We start from the raw sequence: 14,705 nt of genomic DNA, 5'->3' as shown, positions 1-14,705 counted from the left end.
GCACACTGTGACACTGTCTTCTGCATTGTCATGTGTATAAAAATTAAATGATCTTACCAGAATCTACGCCGTGGAACAGGAACACGGCCTCTCAAGTGTGACAGTGTAGTAGCATCGCTCCTGACATGGACTTGAGTGTAGGAATCCGGCAGCGAAACTCGCCAACGCTGATTGCTTGTGGAGCTGTTAATATGAGTTTCGCAGAAAGACTCTCCCTGCATCTCCGGACTAACTTTCATCCATGCTCTCACTGAGAGGCTGACAGGACTACTTAAGACTCCAGTCCCATTTCGAAGAGTACTACCATCCATAAGAGACTACTCCGAATCTTCCGACACTTCTCTGCCAACCTCCTGTGATAAAAGGCAAAGAATGACTGGGGGATGAGGGAAGTGGGGGAGGTATTTAAGCCTTTGGCTGGGGTGTCTTGGCCTCCTCCTGGTAGCCAGGGTCTTATTTCCCACAAGTAATTAATGAAGCCATGGACTCTCCTCCCCTTTAGATGGAAAAGGGGAAAAAAAAAGCACCAAGATAAAAAGCGGCCTGATGAAGCTTAGAAACAGTTCATCTTAGAGGTTATAAATTATGTTAATATAACAATGTTGGTTATGCAAGGCTTTGGAATGGGTAATAAAGGTGTTACCTGTCACTTTAACGTAAACTGTGGTTGCAGGTGTAGTCATAAAAACACAAATACACACAATATTTAAAAGGAATATGACATAACAGAAAAAACAAAAAAAGAAACATAGTCAATCAAGTTTTAATGCATCGTTGATATGTAAAACTACATTGGCATATTTAGGACAAACACTTTCTATGCACACTATCAAATGCACTGTCCCCTTAAAATAAATTAAAAAAAATAAAACTACTTTAACAATCCATAAAAATTCCTAATCAGCACATATCTGAAAGGATCATCCAAAAAAAGCCCCAAAGCAAAACAAAAAACAAACAAACAAAAAACCTACATTGCAAGCCACATTTGAATGCATAACGGATGTACAATAACCAATGTATAACAATTGTGTTTTACTCAAGTTTATTTTGTTCATTAATAAAAGAATATAAAAATCTTGTTCAACCCAGTGTTGAGTGTATTAAAATAGATTTGTATAGTACTGCACAGTTTCTCCCGGAGTTGTGAAAATGGTTGAAGGGACCACATAAAGCCAGTAGTGACAGGCGATTGTTATAGGCAATCCCATTTTAAGACCTTCACAACCTATGATATGTTGATGTACAGTAGAGCTGCCATGCTTTCTGTATGAATAGTGGATAACAATGTACTCTCAATATGAGATTAATCAATGAGATTGTTAAGCAGCAGGTCCTGTGTGTAGCAAATAAAGTTTGGACTTGGGAAAAAACTAACAACCCCACCCCCCAAATATATATATATATATATATATATATATACACACACATATATATATATATACACACATACATAGTGCTGAAATAATCTATAAAATCAGATATGTATACATACAAGTTAGCAAGAACCAATTGCATTCCGAAACAACTTTCATCCTCTCTAAATAATTCATTCTGGAAATAGTGGTAACATGGGATACACATTTGATTCTATAAGTAACTGATGTAATTTAAGGTAAGATGTACAATTATTGGCAAATGTCATCAGTGCATTATGAATTTTCTATTTAATGATCAATTTATTACAACAATAAACCAAAAAAATTAAAGAACATGGATTTTCTTTTTAACAACAAATTGGATATAACTTTGGTCATAACATACTGTAATTAAGGGAAACACAGTTAATAAACACAAAAGTCCACTATATGGAGAGGACTACTAAGGCGCTAGGCTAGATTGACCCCTGTTGCATCAGGAAGACTAGCTTGTGAAATATGTGAAAAACAAATATATATATATATATATATATATATATATATATATATTTGGTCAAATATAAAATTAAAAACTGTGTTTTAGCTACAAAATAAAACATAAAAAAGCAGACATTTTTTATGGCCCCTTCTACTGTAAAAAAAAACAAAACACTAAAGTAATATGCAAAATGAGAAACTCCACTTGAGGCAGTTTTTTCCTGTACCATATTGCAGATATTCCTGCAGGCAAAACAAATAATAAATAAAAACATACTTCCCTTTCACATTACATATTTTACAATAAAAATGCAGTACAAAAAGGTAAAGATTTTTGGCATATTGTCTGTACTGGCAGAAAAAAAAAAATGTATAATACTAAAAAACAAAATGTGTTTAATTTACCAACACTGAAACAATTCAGCATTCCAAAGATATCTACTCTGTTATTTTGCTAAATCTTTCACACATAAAAAAATAACATAAAAACACACCCTTAATGTGAAAAATACATCAACAGTAATAAAAGTAAAAAGGACCTGCAAAAAATTAAGAGTTTTACAGTCATTTTTTTTAAATAATTCAGAACAAATATACATAAGCATCAGCATGAAAATACTTCAATATTCCACTAAAAATGCCAAGTTTATACAGTTTTTAAATATCTGCAAATCTCAGCTGTAATAATACTGAAAAAGCAACTTTTGTTTGAAGGCTCTGAGAATTAGTAACATAACCCTTTTCAAATAGCCCCTTTTACCAAGTCTCCTGAATAAGTGTGGCCGATTTTGAAAGGGTTAAAGTAGTCCCAAGAATAAGAACTCCCATTTCCCTCCCACATTCCCCAAAATAGATTTCCCCTTCAATACTAAATCTACTCAATTTGTATTCTTATATCATATTATTGATAGTGGTACTGAAGCAGAAACCACCTTTCAAGACACTACTCATCCATTTGGCCATTTTTTTGCAAATTTTTTTTGTTTTGTATAAAGAATATTTTAAGGCCAAAGTAAAATGAACAAAAATAAAAAAAAAATCATAAGCACTGTAGGTGTCGGCATAAAGTGCAGAACACATCGCTGCAGCATGAACATACATACTGGACTAATGTGTTTGCAAGTTTTGTTGTACACAAATATGTGTACTTATTAATTAGAAAAAAGACAGACTGTTCTTTGTCCTATGTTGGTGACATTAGTTTAAAGTTATTGTTTCATCCGGCTGTCGGTAGTTGCTCTGAGACAGCTGTAGGCTTTTGTGTGTCACAGCAATGGCAGATGATGGTTTGATCCAAGGGACAGTTAGCAAAGAGGAGGAGTTGGTTGCCATAGTGACCTGAATCATCTGCTCGCTCTGTATCAGTCTAATGAGAGTTTTGAGGCGTTCCAACGATGACTGTGTCCTTTTCTGCTGGGCCAGCAAGCTATTTTTCACCTCTAAGCATTTCTGTCAAACAGAGAAAGGCTTTAATATACATTTTGCAATTAGATGACCAAACACTTTTCATTGCTCGAAGGAATGATCAAGAATCAAATAAATATTTCTTATTGATTGAACAAATAACTTTTAAAAAATTTTTTACATTTTCTAGACTTCTCAGTCAATCTTAAAAGGGATAGTTTTTAAGTCAAAATTAAAATGTTATGATTTACATGTACTTGCATGCACTTTTAAACAACTTTCCAATTTACTTCTATTATCTAATTGTCTTTGTTCTCTTAGTATCCTTTGTTGCTGCTCCTTCAACAAAGGATCCTAAGAAAATGAAGCAATTTTGATAACAGAAGTAATCTGGAAAGATGCTTAAAATTGTATATTCTAATTTATGAAATATTTTTTGGGGCTTCATGTACAACATAAAAACAGATTAAAGATTGGGGTGAAATGATTTGCAATTTTTGTGGCCCTGCAAAACATTTAACTGAAGCAGTTTATGAACTAGGGAGATACATTGCCTATATAAGAGCAAGCAACAAATGTGAATTGATAAAAGCTATTGGGGACAGAAAATTAGGTAAGAACCTTTATGTGCATATTTCTAGATCTGTAAAAAAATAAAATACATATCTGTATTAAAAAAGGGACAGTGTACATTTTACGATTATAATATAAAATGCTTAATTATGCATAGTTTAAAACCTTTGCAATATACTTTCATTATTTCTCCACGGATCATCTTAATTACTAAATGGGATATTTACCTCCTGGTCAGCAGGAGGCAGCAAAGAGCACCACAGCAAAGCTGTTAAACAGCTCCTCCCTTCCCTCCCACTCCAGTCATTCGACCGAAGCTAAGGATAGAAAGGAAAAACCAAGGTGCAGAGGTGTCTGAAGTTTATAATAACCCACAACCTGTCCTTCAAAAACAGGACGGGCCGTGGACTCATTGTGTCAAAAAAAAAAAAAATTTATCAGGTAAGCATACATTTTCTTTTTAATGACACAATGAGTCCACGGAACATCTTAATTACTAATGGGATTCAATACCCAAGCTAGAGTACACAGATGATACGGGAGAGACAAGACAGGGAACCTAAACGGAAGGCACCACTGCTTGAAGAACCCTTCTCCTAAAAGCGGCCTCGGCCGAAGCAAAAAAAAGAGTCAAATTATAGAACCTTGAAAAAGTGTGAAGAAAGGACCAAGTTGCAGCCTTGCAAATCTGTTCCACAGAAGCTTCACTCTTGAATGCCCATGAGGAAGTAACGGCCCTCATGGAATGAGCCGCAACTCTCTCTGGAGGCTGCTGTCCCGCAGTATTAGATGCAAAACGTATGATACTCTTCAGCCAAAAAGAGAAGCAGCCATAACTTTCTGACCCTTACGTTTTCCTGAGAAAACCACAAACAAAGAAGACTGACGAAAGTCCTTAGTTGCCTGCAGGTAAGACCTTAAAGCACGGACCATGACAAAATTGTGCAGAAATCGTTCCCTCTGAGGATTAGGACAAAGAAGGAACGATCCGATTCATTTTCCGATCTGAAACACCCATAGGAAGAAAACTTAATTTAGTACGGAAAACTACCTTATCTGAATGGAAAATAAGGTAAGGGGACTCATACTGCAATGCCGAGAGCTCTGACACTCGGCGAGCAGAAGAAATAGAAACAAGAAATAAAACTTCCCAAGATAACTTAGAATCTAAGGAATGCATAGACTCAAACGGAGCCCCTTGAAAAAAACCATGAGAACTAAATTCAGACTCCATGGAGGAGGAGTAACTGGTTTGAACACAGGCCTGATCCTGACCAAATGATTGTACATCTGGGACATCCGCCAGACGTTAGAGAAACAAAATAGATAAGGCCAAGATTTGACCCTTTAGGTTAGGGAACTTGTCGATAAACCTATCTCCAAACCTTCTTGGAGAAAAGACAAAAATTCTAAGAATCCTAACTCTACTCCATGAGTAGCCCTTAGATTCACACGAGATATTTATGCCATATCTCATGGTAAATCATTCTAGTCACAGGCTTACAAGCCTGAATCATGGTCTCTATGACCGAGCCAGAAAAACCCCTGGATAAAAATTAAGCGTTCAATCTCCAAGTAGTCAGATTCAGAGAAACTAGAGATTTGGGTGAAGGAAGGGCCCTGAATTAGAAGGTCTTTCCTCAACGGAAGTCTCCAAGGTGGCAGAGATGACATGTACCAGATCTGCATACCAAATCCTAAGCCGCCAAGCAGGAGCAATGAGGATCACTGATGCCCTCTTCCTGCTTGATTCGAGCAATGACCCGAGGAAGAAGTGCAAACGGAGGAAAAAGGTATGCTAGACTGAAGATCCAAGGAACCGCCAGAGCATCTAACAGTTTCGCCTGGGGGTCCCTGGACCTTGACCCGTATCTCGGAAGCTTGGCATTCTGTTGAGATGCCATGAGATCTTATTCCGGCTGACCCCACTTGAGAATCAGGCTGGAGAACATTTCCAGATGGAGTTCCCACTCCCCCGGATGAAAGGTCTGCCTGCTTAGGAAGTCCGCCTCCCAGATGTCCACCCCTGGGATGTGGATCATCGACAGGCAACAAGAATGGGCCTCTGCCCACTGAATTATCTGGGATACCTCTGTCATCGCTAAGGAACTCCTCGTTCCCTCCTGATGATTGATGAAAGCCACTGAAGCTATGTTCCGAATGGAACTGATAAACTGGGCCGAGGCCAACTGTAACCAGGCCAGAAGATTATTTAAGATCGCTCTCAGATCCAGAATTTTAATGGAAAGAGCAGACTGAGTCCGAAGTCCCCGAGCCTCTAGGGAACCCAACTTAGAAGGCTTGTGTCTGCTGTCACAATCCCCAAGATCGTCTATGAAGCAAGTCCCCTGAGATAGATGACCCAGAGACAATCAACATTGAAGAGAATCCCTTGTCTCCTGTTCCGGAAGAACTCGAGGAGACAAATTGCCTAATCTCCGTTCCAATGTCCAAGCATGATTAATTGCAGAGGTCTGAGACGGAACAGAGCAAGAGAGGATGATGTCTAAAGTCGCTACCATCAGCCCAGTTACCTCCATGTACTGAGCCACTGATGGCCAAGGAGTGAACTGAAGGACTAGACCAGAATAGAAATCTTCGATTTCCCGATTTCTGTCAGAAAAAACGACATAGATAGGGAATTATTATGACTCCCAAGAAGGTAGCCCTTGAAATAGGGACCAGGAAAAGCTTTCCTAGCTAATTGAAAGGATGGCGCCTGGACCAGGATGTTGTCCAGAAAAGGTGCCACTGAAATGCCGCAGCACCAACAGTGAACCCAGAAACTCTTGAGAAAATTCTTGGATTTGTGGTAAGACTGAAGGGGAGAGCCCCGCATTGAAAAAGTTTGTCTAGAAAACAAACCCTAGGAACTTGTGATGATCCCTGTGAAAAGGAACATGCAGGCACGCGTCCTTTAAATCCACTGTTCTCATAAGTTGACCCACTAGGATCAGAGGGAGAATGGAACGAATAGCTTCCATCTTGAAGGATGGTACTCTGAATTTATTTTTATTTTTTTAGACTCTTGATATCTAAAATTGACCTGAAGGTTCCCTCTTTGTTTGGGAACCCCAACCAGATTGGAATAAATCTCAGACCCGTTCCTAAATCTGAACAGGAACTATCACTCCCAGGTAGAAGAGACCTCCTACCCAGATTAAGAACACCTTTCTTCTATCTGGCTCCAGATAATCTAGAAAGCCGAAACTTCCCTCCTGTTCAGAGGAAGAAGTAGAAGGATTCCTTTGAATTTTTGAAAGGAACAAAAAATTAATCTTATCTAGAGGAAGGAATGACCCTCACCACCTCTTCGACAATCCCGGTCCAAACAAGGAATCACCAAAGGTTAGACTTGATGTCCTCAAACCCAGATCTTAACCATAAAGTTCTACGAGCCAATATGGTAAGCCAGAAAAATTAGTTCCCTGCATAATGCCTAACGGGAAGTAACTGTAAGAAAGGAATTGGCCACTTAAAGACCTTATCCTAGATTTAATTGAAGTGAGTGTCTGTCCAAATAGAACCAGACAACGTATGACCTAGTATGCTGCCGCCAAAGGTAGCAATATCAAACCTAGGATGCTATCTTGAGCAACCCCACTACTTGTCCATGGGATCCTGAAAAGGAAAGAACTATCCTCTATGGGAATAGAAGATCTCCTGGCAAGCTTGGAACTTGTCCCGTCCATGGGGTGTATCTGCCAAGACTCCATGAGAAGTCTGCCAAGGGATTCCTTAGCAATAATTAAAACCTAAAATTAACAACGACCATGATGTCATTCCAGAGTAGCTAAAACCTCCTTAAGTAATAGCCGGAGGTGATCTAGCTTAAACCTGAAGATACTACTTCTGTATCAGCAGGAGGAATCATACAGTCAGAAACTGAGATTTTACCCTCAGAAGCTACCGAAGTATCCCCTCCCTCAGGCATCTGGGAGGGGACCTCAGATAGCAACAACTGTGACAGAAACCTCGCTCGCTGAATGTTTAGTTTTCTCTTGCGCTTTCCCTGCAGCATGGGAAAAACCGACAACGCACCCGATACCGACAAGCATAAGCGGGAAGCGTTGTCTTGCAAGATAACTCCAGGAGGAGTCTTTGAGGAATCGCAGGGCACTGGTAGAATGGACGCCAAGTTTTTAGGACACTTGAGGAGAAGGCTGCGTAACATATTGAACATTGTCAGAATGCTTCCTGCCGCATACGAAACAATGTTGGCTCTGAGGAAATGTTTATCTCTGAACTGTAAACTTCACTCATACATGAGACAGAAAGTTTATGTCAATCCGCATAAGCATAAAGGCCTAACATGTATGTAACATCTTTATTCACATTTTGAATCAAATAACATTTGAAATACTAATTAATATGGTGTAGGGTTTCTTGGACCATCATAATTCACAAATCGCCAATTAAAATTGTATGGTACTGTGTCTTTAAATGTTAAACGACACTGCTTTCTTTTTACCAAGAATGCTCCTTTAACATATAAGGCAGAAAACTTTAACAACACTGCTTAACTTTGCAGAGGACTCTGCCCATCACCGGATAGAGGACTAACACTAGTAGGCATCCGGACTACTTCAAATACTCTTAGTATGGCAAGTGAAGTCTCTCAGCCGCGTACTATAAAGAGACCCCCATCGCTCTCCGAATTGAAAAAGACTGCCCAAATAATGTTGCGCAGTTTAGCTCAGCCCATCGTGGGCGTATCAAGTTAAACCTCCCAGGCGGCCAAATTGTAAAGATGGAGCCATCGGGAGAACTAAATCACAATATGGCGATGAAGAGAAACTTCCCGGTCGGCTAGTAGTAAAAGAAAGCCAACGGGAGTAGTAATTGCACTGCGTAACATCTTAACATGCGTATCATGTTTTAACAGGCCAAACCTCCCAGACGGCTGCAAAGTAAAATAAGCCGTTGTGAGTTGCAAGTATGGCTAAATTACCAAAAATAAAAATAGAGCCACTTCTCCACGTCCTCCAGTGCCTGCAGTCACTGCCCAATAACATATCCTCACTCTCTAGGGATAATGTCATTTAGTGTCCATGAAAATATATAAAGTGCCAGAAAATAAAAATTAGCACTTACCTTAGAAATCTGCCCGGCATTAAGGCAGCTCACCCGGCTTTCACAAACAGGGGAGCATAAATGTATGGGAGGCGCAGTGAGAATTATGTCCCACAAGTTCCCATTGCTCTAAAGCGACCACTGCTCTTACTGAAGAGACTGATATGGACTACGGCTACACCCTAAAACAAAGCAGCACAATCTTGTACTACTTTTAAAATAATAAACTCTTGATTAAAGAATCTTTTCTAACAACTCACTTTACCACTTCCTAGGACTAACGTAGGCAAAGAGAATGACTGGAGTGGGAGGGAAGGGAGGAGCTATTTAACAGCTTTGCTGTGGTGCTCTTTGCCGCCTCCTGCTGACCAGGAGGTGAATATCCCATTAGTAATTAAGATGATCCGTGGACTCATCGTGTCTTTAAAAATAAATATATACATATACACATACATACAGTGGATATAAAAAGTCTACAAACCCCTGTTAAAATGCCAGGTTTCTCTGATGTAAAAAAAATGAGACAAAGATAAATCATTTCAGAACTTTTTCCACCTTTAATGTGACCTATAAACTGTACAACTCAATTGAAAAACAAACTGAAATGTTTTAGGTAGAGGGAAGAAAAAATATAAAAATAAAATATGGTTGCATAAACTAATACTTTGTTGAAGCACCTTTTGATTTTATTACAGCACTCAGTCTTTTTGGGTATGAGTCTATCAGCATGGCACATTTTGACTTTGCAAGATTTGCCCACTCTTTGCAAAAACAATCCAAATCTGTCAGATTGCGAGGGTATCTCCTGTGCACATCCCTCTTTAGATCACCCCACAGATTTTCAATCCGATTCAGTTCTGGGATCTAGGTGGGCCATTCCAAAACTTTAATCTTCTCATGGTGAAGCCATTCTTTTGTTGATTTGGATGTATGCTTTGGGTTGTTGTCATGCTGAAAGATGAAGCTCCTCTTCATGTTCAGCTTTCTAGCAGAAGCCTGAAGGTTTTGTGCCAATATTGACTGGTATTTGGAACTGTTCATAATTCCCTCTAGCTTAACTAAGGCCCCAGTTCCAGCTGAAGAAAAACAGCTCCAAAGCATGATGCTGCCACCACCATGCTTCACTGTGGGTATGGTGTTCTTTTGGTGATGTGCAGTGTTGTTTTTGTGCCAAACATATCTTTTGGAATTATGGCCAAAAAGTTCAACCTTGGTTTCATCAGACCATAACCCCTTTTCCCACATGCTTTTGGGAGACTTCAGATGTGTTTTTGCAAAATGTAGCCTGGCTTGGATGTTTTTCTTCGCAAGAAAAGGCTTTCGTCTTGCCACTCCACCCCAGTTTTCTTCTCGTCTTTTTCGTCAATTTTGGAGGGATGTCCAGTTCTTGGTAATGTTACTGTTGTGCCATATTTTCTCCACTTGATGACTGTCTTCACTGTGTTCCATGGTATATCTAATGCCTTGGAAATTCTTTTGTACCCTTCTCCTGACTGATAACTTTTAACAATGAGATCCCTCTGATGCTTTGGAAGCTCTCAATGCGTTCCAATCTCAGAAAACCGGAAGTGTTTATGTGAAGGTGACTTCTGATGTAAACAAAAATACACAACATTTGTGTTATCTCATAATAACGTTTTTATGTATAAGGTTTATCTCCAATCTAGAGATGTGTATAACAGCAAACTATTATGTTATCCCCTAAGGTTAATAACATAGTTTAATAGCGTATCAACGTGTATTGAATCGTGGATCGCAGCGTGAATGTAATTTAAATCAAAATGTGAAATTCATATCCCTACATGGTGCATATCTGTACTCACACGTATCCATCCATTCTGTGACACGTGCCCGCTCGAGACCTTCCTGTCTAACCTCCGCATCTCTACAGTGCCGCAAGTCTCACTGACACTGGTTGCCATGTATGTTACTATCCGGAAGTGACGTGTCAGAGCTTGCTTGTTTGGGCTCAATATTACTAGTGAACGAGCCTCAGTGTAACAAACACAGGGTTATGGCTCTCTATACACATACATACAGTCAAGACTTAACACAAGATATATTGACATATAAATACGAGCTAAATTGTATTACTCTTCAATTCTTAGCCAGTATGTGTCTCTTCATAGAAATTGTACACTGTGTCAAACATACTGACAACAAGAATAAACGGCAAAGAACTGCAGCTTTATATGAGATTCCCCCCACTATCCTTCACATTATTTCAACCTTAAATATTCAAGACATGTCAAAAAATAGCCACATTATTCAAGATGACATTTCCCTCTCAAGATGTAATAGGAAATATGAGTGACCGACATCACTATTGTAGCAGAGCTAAACATTTGTCATAAACTCTACTTATACACAGAACGGTGGCGGGACCTCGGGGTATTGTCCTGTATATTCTTCCAGGAGTCAAAGCCAGTCCTGGGCCCAACAGGACCATAACCACCTAGACTGATATGACACACTTTGTATAAAAGGGACATGAATATAAAATGTAAATAAATATATAAATATAAATTCACAGTCCATATAAGATCCAGTCATTCCCTTTAGACGCTCAATACGGCACCACACATCATCAGATTCTGGAGAAAGAATAAAGGTAATCAACCCGGGGTGTGTCTTATCCCCTGAAACGAGTGGAGCCCGGAAGGGTCCCACTCCTAATCAGGACAAGGATATATGATGGAAGATCCGCCCTGCAAGACGTGAGACCACCATCAGAACCTATGTAATGGTGCACAACACCCGTGGCAATACCCCAGGTATGTATCTCCAATCTAGATAAGTGCCTTAAAGTCTGGGGGTGAATTTAATCCCCCTGGATGTACAGTCCCCAAACGGTACATCCATTCTGCCTCACATCTAAGCAAGGCCTTATTGCGGTCTCCTCCCCTGTTCAAACGGGGAATGTGATCTACTAGAATATATCTGATGGATGAAACCTGATGTGTCATCTGAGCACAGTGTCTTGTGACAGGCTGGTCCGACTCCCCCTTGTTCAATGCAAGCCGTATCGCCCTTCTATGGTTAGCCATCCTCTCATGGAGTGTGCCAATTGTTTTCCCCACATAGAATTGGGCACACGGACAAAACAGCAAGTATACCACAAATGTGGTGTTGCAGGAGAGTGAGTGGTTGATAGTATACACCCTATTAGTGTGTGGGTGATGGAAGGTTTTGTGGCAATAAGGCCATTACATGTGGTGCAGCCTAGGCATCAATACGAACCCTTGATGTTGGTCTTGGTAGCCAGAGTGTAACTTGTTTGGGGGTCCGTCCGGACCAACATGTCTCGAAGATTGGTGCCCCTACGATAAGCTATCATAGGGGATAAGTTTTGTGTGAACAAGAGTCTTGGGTCAGAGGTGACCAATGGCCAGTGTGTTCTCAAGATCTTGCCCGCATTTGTAATATTCGTTGCAAATGTCGTTGCCATAAGTTTTTTCTGCTCAGGAGATGTTACATCTTTATAGATGAGGGTATCATGGGTAAATGTTAGGACCTCTGCAAGGACATCATTAACAAAATGTGCTTTATAGCCCCTTTGGAGAAACTTGTCTCTCATATGTTGTAACTGGGAGATCCCTGTGGCCTTGTCAGAGTTATTACGTAGAGTTCTTATCATTTGTGATTTGATTATGCCCCTGAGTAGTGCAGGAGGGTGGCAACTCGCCGCAATGAGTATGGAATTTCTATCAGTGGGCTTACTGTATAGGGTGGTGCCCAAAGTATGTCCTTGTGTGAAAATATTCAAATCCAGAAAAAGGAAATTTATGCTTACCTGATAAATTGATTTCTTCTACGATACGACGAGTCCACGGATTCATCCTTACTAGTGGGATATTATCCTCCTGCTAACAGGAAGTGGCAAAGAGCACCACAGCAGAGCTGTATATATATATAGCTCCTCCCTTCTCTCCACCCCCAGTCGTTCGACCGAAGGTATAGGAAGAGAAAAGAAAAGCTAAAAGGTGCAGAGGTGACTGAAGTTTTGAAAAACAAGAATATAATCTGTCTAAAATGACAGGGAGGGCCGTGGATTCGTCGTATCGTAGAAGAAATCAATTTATCAGGTAAGCATAAATTTCCTTTTCTTCTACTAGATACGACGCGTCCACGGATTCATCCTTACTTGAGGGATACAATACCAAAGCAACAGGACACGGATGAACGGGAGGGACAAGACAGATACCTAAACGGAAGGCACCACTGCTTGAAGAATATTGATGTTGAGAGTGTGGTATAACCCAGCAAAAACCACACCCTTAGGGGGCGCCTCCAAACACAAATGACAAAAAATAGTAGTGTGAAAGGAAAAAGAGAAAATGGATATACAACTCTAAAAGCACTATATATACCAAACAATGTCCATAGGAGATATGTGGAAAACAAGTTCCAATGTACAATAGTCCAAAAAAGTGTGGCAGCTCTCGGTTGTAGGATGGTCTTCCTATGATGTTAGATAACTGAAAAAAGAAAAAACAGAGGCGCCGACATGGCCTAGTAATGCAAAGATAAGTGGCTCCAATAAACACAAATCCAGATGTATACTCACAGGAGCCTCGCAGTGGTCCAGCTCACTGTGGGATTGAAGTGGATACCCAGAAGATGTCCCTGAGGGGATTAATAGTAGATATCCTATGTGGACACAAAGTATATGCACATAGCCCAGTATTGTTAAGACAGAGAGACAAGTAAGTAAAGAATAAACTTACAAGATCCAATGCACCTCCAGGTGCATTAACAGCAGGCTGGGACCTAACAGTCGCCCAGCAGACTGGAAAACTCCCAGCAGGTCCTGGTCTTCCTCAGGTGGCTAATAGCAGCACAGCCCAATTATGTACTCACAAAAAATACACCAAAGGGCAAGTGTATTAAAATGTATAAAACTTTAATAAAAAGCGACGCGTTTCTCAGCTGACTAAGAGCTGTTTCCTCAGGCTACAAAATAAATTTCATAATGAAAATACACTTGCTATTTAACAGGATATGCATAATGAGAGCACAATCTGATAGGTGCAACAATAAAGCAATTTATTAGTCACAACTGTGTATAATTAGTTGGTATGGTAACCTTTGTAAACAATCCATTCACTGCAGTCTTCAAAAAACATATAAGCAGACAAAAGTTTCCCATTTAAATGCACATAATTATTCAGAGATGACATAAATAAATAACATTTGGTAGTTGTGCAGAGTCCCACTACCAGTGCTATTCTGAGAGCAAATCAAACAAATATTTTTGTACATAATAAAGGTAAATATATACATAGGAGTGAATATATAAAAATAAATACAAGTATAAATACACAAGACCAAAGTGTGATGTAACATAGCATCACTAGAAGCTCATAGTGTGCTTGATGTTAAAACAATGAATAAATACAATATATTTAAAAACATAGTAAAAAAATCCTAATAGAGATCCAAAGCATGATGAGACCAAGCCAACTATAACACTGACCTTGCTTTTCAGCATGCAAATGACAGGCTCTGTGGGGAGACGCTGGTATGTGTGCAGCCCAGCTGCTTGATTATGAATAGTGCAGTGACTGCATGTTTTTTTCATATGTATTATTATTGGCCCTGTATTGATAGCTATGTAGCAATAGATGTTATGTTATATAAGTTTTTTTATTTGATATTAAAATATGATACAATGGCTCTATTTATTTCAACTAATATATTAAGTAGCCATCAGAACAAACCTGATGATATGCTAGCTCTAGGTAATGAGCTCCTCTCATAGGTCGTATGTGGATGGGTGGATAACCATCCACCAATCAG

General features: G+C 39.5%; 1 protein-coding gene across 1 annotated transcript in view; it reads right to left on the bottom strand.

Annotated features, from left to right (window-relative positions):
- Positions 1-1,949: 1,949 nt before the first annotated feature.
- Positions 1,950-14,705, bottom strand: part of PHF21B (PHD finger protein 21B) — a 292,696-nt gene continuing 279,940 nt past the window's right edge. The window contains exon 12 of the mRNA XM_053719698.1: positions 1,950-3,305. Coding sequence (XP_053575673.1) covers positions 3,054-3,305 — 252 coding nt within the window. The 3' untranslated portion in view covers positions 1,950-3,053. The remainder of the gene's footprint in view (positions 3,306-14,705) is intronic.

The sequence above is a fragment of the Bombina bombina genome, chromosome 6, assembly GCF_027579735.1.
Source record: "Bombina bombina isolate aBomBom1 chromosome 6, aBomBom1.pri, whole genome shotgun sequence".
NCBI classification, from domain to species: domain Eukaryota; kingdom Metazoa; phylum Chordata; class Amphibia; order Anura; family Bombinatoridae; genus Bombina; species Bombina bombina.
The sequence above is the reverse complement of the archived record's forward strand: the minus strand, read 5'-3'. Positions and strand labels throughout refer to the sequence as shown.